We start from the raw sequence: 10,408 nt of genomic DNA on the forward strand, positions 1-10,408 counted from the left end.
TTGCTGCGAAGGCAGAAAATCTATTTTTAAAAGAAATTGGCATTACTATGTTCGGGTGTTTAGCTCTAGCTCGGTCAAAACAAGGCGCACAGCCAAAAGAACGACCGTTTTGTGCTGCTAACGACCAACACTTACTACCCCTATCACTCGTTTTTCGATTTTGGGAAAGTCAATTTTGACCCAAATTTCGCATTTTTTCATCAAAATTTTCAAAAATGGGCCCAAAATGAAGTTTCCCAGATTTGCATGCAAACCAATTGGGAATCATAACAATCAAGTTACGAGTCCTACGAGGTATTAGACTCCTCATTTGGACCATTTTTGGCTGCGCTATGGCCCAAAAACTGATTTTTTGTGCCCAAAATCACGTATACGTCGGTTGACAGCAGAGAGCTCGGCTTTTTTCCGTTTCTTAGCAATAATTTTGTCAAAACAAGACGCATTCCTTAAACATTGACTGTTTTATGCAGCTTACTTCCGAAAGTTAACAGCCCTATACCTACTTATTGCGTTATTGTTCTGATATGTTGCTGCGAAGGCAGGAAATCTATTTTAAGCTGGCTCAGACAAAACAAGGCGCACAGCCAAAAGACAATTACGAATCATAACAATCATGTTAGGAGCCCTACGAGGTATTACGTTTCTCAGTTAGACCATATTTGGCTGTGCTTTGGCTAGAAAACTGATTTTTTCTCCCAAATTGGGTTTTGATATTATAACATTGTCAAAAGGGGACGTACAGCTAAAAATAGGTCTGCATTATGCAGTGTTTTATTAGTTAAATATTAAAGATTCTTTTAATTCGTAATGAAAACTTAAGAAAAACTAAACTGAGAAGAAAACTTATCAACTTTTAAGCGCACACCCAAATAATTTGAGCTCAGTATGTTTATGGCAATACGTAAAACATTCGAAGAAGAATTCTTCTTTAAGGGAAAAATGCAACTTGCAGCTGGTGGAGGAAGAGACAACATATGGCCCACTGACAATGACAGCTGTTGGTAGAGCGGGTGACTGAGTGGGGGAGGGGATATTCGGTAGCCCGACTGCCGAAGGTCGCACGCCCATTTTCCTACCCACTTGGCTATGACATTTCACTTGCTGCCTCGCATTTTCACTAAATTGACTTTGCCTGCTATCGTTTAGGGTGCACCGCCGCTCCTGAAAATTCCACCCATTCACATTCATCCACGCCCCAAACATTGCCAGAGTGCTGAGTCTGAGTGCAGCAATTTTTTATGCTCCGTTGGGCAACGACAGCCCAGAATCCCAGTGCTACCCGAAGGATCCATTTCGATGCCACTTTCGGGCGGAGGAGAATTCCTGCTTCTTCTCCTTCTTCTTTTTTGATATCACATAAACCCTCACCCTGGCACGCAGAGCGATTGCAATCTATAAATATCTAAAATCCCATAAAACTCAGCTCAACCCAGCAAATGTCATCATTGGTATTGTGGCCATCGAACAGGTGCTAGATAAAATGAAATGAAAGGTGTGGTGTTGATGGCTACCTGCGCCTATCCAAATCCAAAATTCAAGTTCAAATCCGAATCAGAATCGAATCGGTCTCCTTTCAATTGCATCGGGATGCCGGGAGACTAAAATCCAGGAGACGGGCTGCAATTGGGATTCGGATTGGGACAATATTTGAGGATGATTGCATGCTTGTGCAAGCGGCTTTCATGTACGTGAACGGCAAATTTATTTGCACAACTGCGATTGATGCCGGCATTGCATCGCCCTCCCTCAACCTACAACAATTCCTACTACAGACAAAAAAAAATATATATCGGATTTGATCCTAAAAAAACATCTCAGTATATAAAGAACCAGCTTTAAGTGCTTAAATTAGAATTCAGGGAGAATTTTTTTCTATATTTTTAAAGAAACTATTTTAAACTAAAAAATTAAATTCATGAATATCGATAACGAGTTTAAGAGGTTTGGGAATACGTTTTTCCGAATGCACTGGTTTGACATTTGGAAAATCCGGGTCTCCGTCACTCGGAGTTTGGCATTTGGCAAATGCTCAATGCTCGGCGCTCGTCTCCTGATCTGCACCATAAAAGTCTGTTGCATAAACCAATTTCGCATTTGGTCCGCCACCAAATGCAGATGCCCCCGAGGGCGGACAAAAAGTGGGTGGCGATGGGTTGGATTGGGAAAAACTCTGTCAACGCAACTTCTTCGACTGGCAGCAGAATCGCTGGCTGATAACGTAAACCGCTTTGATTTTTATTTAACTGCACATTTCCCTCCTACAAAACCCCCTTTACCCTTACCTCCCTCGTCGATTGACATTTAATGGCAACTTGTGGCGGATTTTCGATTGCAATTTCTGCGGTTTTCCAATTTTCCCCAATTTCACAATTTTTCCATTTGCCTTCGCTTATTGCATTTATTTATTTTGTGCGCGCGCCCTCGCCTTTTTTCTTTGCTTTTTTGCCAGCACTTGCTTTGCTTTTTAGCCTTTCTGTCGGGCAAGTGAAATTGATAATTTATAAAATTGCTGGCAAATGGCAAACAAAAAAAAAGAAAATTGCAAAAAAGGGGAAAAGCGAAGAAGGCTACCATTTTAGTGGCGTGTGTTTATGTGTGTGTTGCAACACGTTTGCCGCGTTCGCCTCATGAAATATTTCTCAAGTTTCGGCCGTTACCTTGACTTGATAGAAAGCATCCTGCGGCAGCCTGGTGGCCACTTTATGGCGGGTATCCTGCATCCTTGGTCCCTCGTCCACCTCCCCAGTCGTACATTAAATTATGCAAAACACACACTTACACACTAGCACACACACCACTCCACACACTTCCCAAGGACTTTTTTCCTTTTGTGTCTTTCGCTTCAATTTTGTTTTTCTCGCCCGCTTTAAAGGAAATATATTTTGCACTTGGCTGTTGCTTTTACTTAGCCAAGTGAAGCGTGGAAACGCACACACATATCTACAGTTGAGGTCAAAAGAATACGATTTAATTGAGTTTTAAAACTCTGCATAAAGTATTTGTAATCAAAAAAAAAAACACACATGCCTATATTGTTAGTTTCCTAAATATGTATCTCAGTGAAAAATGTCTTTTACCGCTGCATTATAAGCTCAAAAATACACGTATGTGTTATTTGAAGCACAGCTGTAAAATTGTGCCCCACAAGCTCATACCCTTAGGTTGCCACCCCAAACCCCTAACTTTCACCCCACGTATTTATTTGGCGCTTCGCTGCTTTTATTTTATTGAAATTTATGATTTCTGACACAGAATTTATGTTGTTTTGCATTCAAGTAAGAATATATATATATATATGTGTGTGTGTGTGTGTATGTTTGGGGGGAGGGGGGCATAAAATAAACCTCAAAAACTCGTAAAATGCCCAGCAACCCAGCCAGCAGAGTCACCAGCATATCAAAGGGGGTACAAAGTTCTTGTTTTTTCAGATCCCTTCCGCCATGTCTACATATATACGTATATATATATAGACCATAGGTATGGTATCTGGGTATTTTTGTAGCTCCTCTTTGGCCTGGCCAATGCCAGTGAATTATTTAATTCGAATAAATATTGAAAACTCAATTTTTTATGATGTTTTCCCGTTGGTTTATTGCTCTTTTGTGGCGCTTTCACATCGCATAACTTGCCCCGGACTCCGGCCACAGAATCTCTCCCATCCTGGAAACCGCTGTATTTGCCAGAGACATTGCGTATTGATATTTCACACTTCCGTGGCCGAAAAAAATATATGAAGACGAATTCGCATTGAATTTAAATCCTTCATGAAAATCCCCATGAATAAACTCAGCGAGAGATGGCAAAAAGAGCTCAAAAAAGAATATCCGCCGGGTTTGTGAATATATCAACTCAAAGGGTATGTTTCAGGTTAGCTTTAGACCGGATGTGCATTTTATTTTTCTCTATTTACCAACAAAAAATGCATTCCGCCAATTATTGAAGACCGTCTGTTGACAAACCCAGCGATTAGGGTTTTCAAAAGATCACTTTATGGACATTTTTTTTTCTGGAATTTAAAAAATTTTTTACATTGAATATATATGTATATCTATATATGTATATATATACAAAATGGGTATACTTTCTGTTTGATATTTCCCAGCAAATGAAACGGGAGCCCACTAAGTTAAAATTAAAATTTAAAAATGTATAAAAAACCTAGGAAAATCAAAGCATTTTGCCTACTTGGTTAAGTGCTTCCCTAGAGCCCACTACTTCAGATGCACAAAAACAACTTTCTTTAAATTTCCGGGAAATCCCCAGAATTGCTCTGGTCTTTTTGAAATTAACAGCTTAAACCGCTTGCAAATATCCTATTCGGAATTCAATGTTTCAAGTACGAAATACTTGATTTTATCTCTGTGTGCACTCTTCACATTTTGAATACCCCCCCAATAAAATTCGTATCTCTCTCGTAAGAGTAAGTAAAGCAACTCGGAACCAGCTCAGACATGGCGAGGCAAGGATATTTCCACACAAATACGGATACGAGTGTGCACTCCAGCAGACACACAAAAACACACACACACACTCTCCACACCCCAAAATAATCCCCAAAAGATGAAAATTGTGTAAAATTTGTGTGTTGGTTTCACTGATTAAGGATGGCTTACTGGCTGGTTGTCGGCCCCCCAAAAACTGCTGCTTCTACAGCTTCTGCTGGTGCTGGTGCTGTTGGCCCCATCAGGGGAAATCTCTTGAAAGCCAAAAAGATGAATAGACCAGACCAACATCTAATATGTGCGAAATTTATCAGCCTCGATACACACACAAACACACACTTTTGAAGGGAGAAAGGATATTCAGGAGCAATACTGCAAGGACGACGAAGGCAAACGGCATGGAAAATCGCAATAATAATTTTGCCTTTCAGCTTCGGTTTCGGTTTCTGTGGCATCCACAAGGAGTTGGGCCAAACGGGTGGTTTGAAAGCCTAGTGTGTGTGGCTGCCTCAAGGATACTGGCATCCAAGGATGCCTAGCCATGTGAGTGGACAGTTGCGGTCTCTCGGATGCGAATGCTCCAATTATCCAGGGGAACATAGGAGGCGAAGGGGATGGAGATGGCCTCCACCTCACCTTAACTGCTGGACGGGAATCGAAACTCACGGATTGCTATGCAGTTTGCAGATGCTTGGCTACTCGAGCATCCTATCATATATTTTCGTTATGCTTTTGTTGGCTATAACAGTGGGGTTTTGGTTACAGTAACAGTTGGATTAAATTGTACAATGCTCCGGCGGAGCATTTTGTCCCATCCTTCTGCTCGTCGCTTGCTTTCGGGTCCGTTTGCATTTTCCGGGAATAGTAATGCCATTTTGCCTTGATCTATATCCATTTACTCATCAGGGGGCTTTCATTTCGGGGAAGGGGATAGATTTGCATTGTGCAACTTAACAGCCAATGGCATGCAGGTAGCCCTGAATGTGTTCATTCAAAGCATGGCTAAAAAATTAATGGGTTAGTCTATCTTTTCTAAAATGAATAAAAATGCAAGTATTTACCCAAGACCCTTGCCACTGGCGGTTGACTTCTTGTAGAGGGCGGCCAGAAGAAGGATCTGTCCGGTCATCAACAGTTCACGTTTTCCGTAGCTCAGCCAGCCCTTGGATTTCATCTGGGAGGCGAGAAGTACACGCTCCTCGAAGGGCTCACGAATCCTTTCTCCTCGAGAAAGCTCGCGTTCTGCTCGTTGCATGTTTCGTAGTGACTCACGTCGTTGAGATACTACTTCGAGTCTCTGTAGGTCTACACGCTCGATCCGACAGTCTTTTTCTGGTTGAGCTTTTCTTTCGACATCTCGTACTTCTCTTCGCTGGATATCGCGCTCCACACGACGACTATCTTCTCGTTCCATTCGTTCGAAATTTTCTCGTTCTTCCCCTCGAATATTATTTCGCTCAACCCGTCGAGTATCGTCCCGCTCCTCTCGACGGACATTTCGTCGGAGGTCTTCGCGTTCTACTTTTTGGACTACCCTTCGTTCAACTCGTCGAGACTGTTCGCGGTCTTCTCTTCTTAAATTATCCCGCTCCACTCGTTGTTCTTGTCGTCCATCACGAGCTTCACGATGATCTCGTCTAGCTGAGATGCGTTCGGCTCTTGAGAGCACTTCCCTTTCGTTACGCTCCTCTCTGCGTTCTTTCCTTTGAGCTCCATCGCGTTCGTGTCTGCGTTCATCGCTGCGTCTCTCCAATCGCCTTGATTCAGCTCCTTCAGCTTTCTCCCTTCGTTCCACACCACGAACATTCTCTCGACGAAGTTGCTCTCGCTCTGCTCGACGCAAGTCATTGCGTTCCATTCGGCGAGATGATTCACGGTCCTCTCGCCGAAGGACTTCTGAATTATCTCGTCGTTGGCTGTGCTTCTCGAGACTTTCCTCCAAGTGGTTTTCCTCTCGCACCTCACGCCTAGTTAAGTCTCGTTCTTCCCGACTTTCTTGTTGCCGCTCTTCCCTACGCTCCTCACTTCGTCGAGAGTTGTCCTGCATAGCGTTGACTTCATTTACTCGTTCGACAACGAATCGCACTCTGCTTTCTCGCTCTTCGCGTCTGGAAGAGTCTCGTTCGATTCGTCGATCTTCCGGTTGTTCTCGGTCACGGACTTCTCGCTCTGTTCGTCGAAGGTTGTTTCGCTCGTAGCGTCGCTCCGATTCTCGATCTACTCGCTCTACTGGGTTACGCCTTTCTATGTTAGCTCTGTCATCACGACGATTCTCGCGGTCCTCACGTCTTGACATTTCACGTTCTACACGGCGGTCGTCGCGCCTCTCTTCGGCAGCTCCCTGTCGAGTTTCACCCTGACTCCTGTTCAATTCACGTTCTTCGCGTCGTACTACCAGTTCCACATGAGATTCACGAGGTTCCCGTCGGTCTTCTCGAACTTCGCGATCTACGAGTCTATCCTCACGAGCTTCACGTCGTTCCACTCGAGCTTCTCGAGACTCACGTCGCTCTACTCGTTCCTCCCTAGTTTCACGTCGCTCAAATCGCTCTTCACGAGCTTCACGGGGCTCCACCCGCAGGGATGAGTCCAGCCTGACCCTCGTTTCCTCGCGCCTATCATTTCTACGATCATCGCGGGCAACTGACGCCGGGGATACTCTACTTTGAGTCTCTCCAGTGGCTTGTCTGTAGACCATATGCTCATCGTAGTCATCCTGGCGGACATCCCATCGACGGTCACTACAGGTGGACCTACCAGAAGTATCGCCGCACGAAAGTCTGCTGCTGGCCAAAGCCAAAGTCAGACAGCCAAGATTGAGCAGCAGAAGCAGGACACTGAGCCGGAACCTCATCTTCGTTGGTTCGGTGTTGCTTGTAGTAGTCAGGTACACAAGAAGAAGATCGAAGATTCAGTCCGCTGCTGTTTCACCAGCAGGCTGTGAAACTGGAATGACTTGTCCAAAGGATTGTCGCCACTTTTATAGCAGAATTCGGTATAGAATTTAATGGCCAACACCCACGTTAGCACTTCCTGGTCCCAATTTACGGTGCTGATTGATTGAATTCCGCTTATCGCACATGTGCACCATTGCACCGCCAAGACGTCGCACTGCCAAGTGGCGCAGACTCCATTGTCCATTCGAGTGGGCCTAATGCGCGGCCGACTGTTCCAATTTTGCCATGAATGAAAATTGCCAAAGCCTGTGACGTCACAATGGATATAAACAATAAATAAAATAGAGAATCGATTTGCGAAACTCGTTAACCACTCATGACGTCAATATATACATATGGGGATGCCCAACTCCTTTTAACTCGGAGCGAGTGCACAACTGCGATAAGCGCAATTCAATCAAAATCAAATTAGAGTGCAACGAGCAAAGAAGCCAGTCCAATAATTGAGGATACTCCTGTGGCTCCTTAGATGGCCATCAGGGCGTAAAATTGCTCATCGACTTGGCAACTGTGTCCCGGACATGACCGTGAAACAACTCCGGGTATAAAAGCAGGAGTACGCAGCTCGCAGAGCTGTCAGTTGCCAAGATTATTGAGAAAAGAACGGTCCCCTGAAATCCCGGTTAGCCTCGGAACCGGCGAAACAAGGATGGACCCAAGAAAGCCAGCAGAAAGCCATCCTTCAACACTCTGGATCATCGTAGGGAATCCTTCTGAAATCCACTAAGCCGCCCTAAGAATATCACTTAACTAAGTATCAAATGTGTATTAACCAAAACAGTGTCGTTATATCGTTATTTATATCTGCATCATATTCGTATTAATCAAAATTGTATTGTATCCGTAGTCGAATAATCTAAACGTAATCACTGTTAAACTTAGCCAGTTAAATGTTGCTGTTGTTTGGGATCGTATTGTCATGGAGCTGAAAGATTTGAGCAGCTTCTTCTCTTACTCGTCTACCAATAAACTACTCGTATATATGTATGCAACTTCAAAATCTAATCCCACATGGAAAACTAGAATGTATATCAATCCATAAGCTTAAATGCACGATACAAGAAGCACATATGATTATATTGTTCGTTTATGGGGATTGCCCGAATCATCGGTAGTTATCCATCCATTCGTATACTTAATCAAATACCAAATAAATTGTACTCCTACTTTAACCAAACTAAATTCCATTTGGTTAATTATTGATGGTATTTTAAAGGGAAATTCATGGGGATTCAAGGTTATAATAAAACCGGAATATTTATTATAATTCTTAGAAAAAACATAGTTTACCTTATGAGCACGAATTCCTCTGATTCCATATTGATTCTTTGGCCACCACATGCCACAATCATTCAAGGAGCATATGAAGGACTTCTGGTTTTACCCAGCAGAGAATCAACCATTAACAGATGAGATTCTCTACTGAGTAAAATCAGAAGTACTTTAAAAACTCCATGCTTTCCTATAGCATATCACAGTGGGTTATGAGCAGGGGCCGACTGATCTTTCCATTTTTGGTTCCATGAGCTTCCATAGCCTCGATGACCTTGTCGCCGCGTATCACCCTTCCAAAGCCCACGCGTTGACCAATTGCCACCGGTAGAGGCTTGAAACTGATGCTGAAGTTGATGGCCCCACCGGGAAATCCATGGACGCAGTACTCCTTAGCGCAAGACAAAACGTAGCCGTAGCGTGCATGACTCACCACGCGCGTATCGAACTCCATGGGATCACTTAGAGAAGGTGTGTCCCTCGACCGGTTATTACAACTGCCCAGTAGATAGCCCTCTAGCCAAAGACGTGGAAAAATCCGGCGAACGGCGAACTCATGCGACCTCTGACTCATGCAGGTGCGGACGAACTGCAGCACCACCAGCGGTGCAGCCTCAGTGTATAGCTGCACCACCACCTGACCCAATGGTCTGCCGTCCATCAGGCCGAAATGCAAAACAACCCTCGGCCGGAGTAGTCTCATCTGTTCGAAGATGTCACTAGGCAAGTCAAGATCCCAGCCAATGTACTTGGTAAACACCTCATTTTCCGCAAAAGCCGATCGATTGGTCATGACGCTGGGACACCTTACGCTACTCGCTAGCGATTGCCGTTTGGGCCACTTTTGTGGAGTTGTCCCACGTTTGCGGCTATGGATCTTCATTAACCGGCGAGCCAGTAGTAGATTCTGATGCTGAACAGAGTCCAATTTTCGCAGCATATGTGGTAGAGCCGATCGAGAGACGTTTGGTGGGTCCTCCACCAAGTCAAGTGTGCCTCCAGTTCGCTTAATCTTCGACAGATTTAACAGCAAGCGCACATTCTCATTTGTTCGATCCAGAAACATGCGGGCATCCTCCTGCAGGACAGAAAACCCGCCCTGTGTCTTGGTGTTCAGCAATGGAGGTTGCTGGTCCACCAAACTGGTGGCCCGCTTCAGCCGCTGAAGGTACAACTTGTTGCGACTTAAATCGACGCGTCGTTGGTGCCGCTCTATAAAACTAGATCCCCTGGAAGTAATAGAACCTCGGGTGGTAATCTGCTGCCGGTCAAACATGTCCAACGAAAATTGAAAAGGCTAAGAAGTTGGCTTTTTGGGCTATATATATATATATATCATATATGGGTTGTGTATTGGAATACTGTGAATTTTTATTTGTTTTTTTGTCTTAGTTGTCCGCCTGCTTGAGTTTTTATTTATGGGAGGAGAACTACTCTATTCTGATCGGTTCTTAGCAGGGACCGTAATTACTTTGAAAATACACTTGGTAATCTTTATGGTTAAGTTTCTCATTAAGTATCCAAAAATAATATGAATATTAACAAAAGTTATCTATAATATTGGCAGGGGAATACTGGCCAATTTATAAGAAAGAGAATCTTATTTCCATTTTTATAAAATTGCCATTTTGTCCCCAAGAGTTCAAATATTTTTCTGTATAGGTGGTCGAAAAGGTAGTATAGTGGATTGTTATTCAAGTTTACATTATTATGGAGGTTTTTATATTTATATGAGAA

General features: G+C 43.7%; 2 protein-coding genes and 1 long non-coding RNA gene across 3 annotated transcripts in view; 1 reads left to right on the forward strand and 2 right to left on the reverse strand.

Annotated features, from left to right (window-relative positions):
- LOC108103233 overlaps nt 1-10,408 on the forward strand; it is an 87,791-nt gene that overhangs the window by 70,715 nt on the left and 6,668 nt on the right. The window lies entirely within an intron of this gene.
- On the reverse strand, nt 5,112-7,396 carry LOC108103370 (trichohyalin). Its single transcript, XM_017208816.1, has 2 exons — nt 5,504-7,396; nt 5,112-5,444 (listed from the first exon to the last, which is right to left on the reverse strand). The coding sequence occupies exons 1-2, from the start codon at nt 7,294-7,296 to the stop codon at nt 5,393-5,395; spliced, it is 1,845 nt and encodes a 614-aa protein (XP_017064305.1). The 5' UTR covers nt 7,297-7,396; the 3' UTR covers nt 5,112-5,392.
- Nucleotides 8,682-9,983, reverse strand: LOC108103342. Its single transcript, XM_017208778.1, has one exon. It carries the CDS (start codon nt 9,945-9,947, stop codon nt 8,862-8,864), a length of 1,086 nt encoding a protein of 361 aa, XP_017064267.1. The 5' UTR covers nt 9,948-9,983; the 3' UTR covers nt 8,682-8,861.

This window comes from Drosophila eugracilis, unplaced genomic scaffold (assembly GCF_018153835.1).
Source record: "Drosophila eugracilis isolate 14026-0451.02 unplaced genomic scaffold, ASM1815383v1 contig_2161, whole genome shotgun sequence".
NCBI lineage: Eukaryota > Metazoa > Arthropoda > Insecta > Diptera > Drosophilidae > Drosophila > Drosophila eugracilis.

Coding starts and splice junctions, on each gene's coding strand:
- LOC108103342 (XM_017208778.1), bottom strand. CDS start 9,947: ATGTTTGACCGGCAGCAGATTACCACCCGAGGTTCTATTACTTCCAGG.
- LOC108103370 (XM_017208816.1), bottom strand. CDS start 7,296: ATGAGGTTCCGGCTCAGTGTCCTGCTTCTGCTGCTCAATCTTGGCTGT. Junction 5,445..5,503: donor GCCAGTGGCAAGGGTCTTGG/GTAAATACTTGC, acceptor TTAATTTTTTAG/CCATGCTTTGAATGAACACA.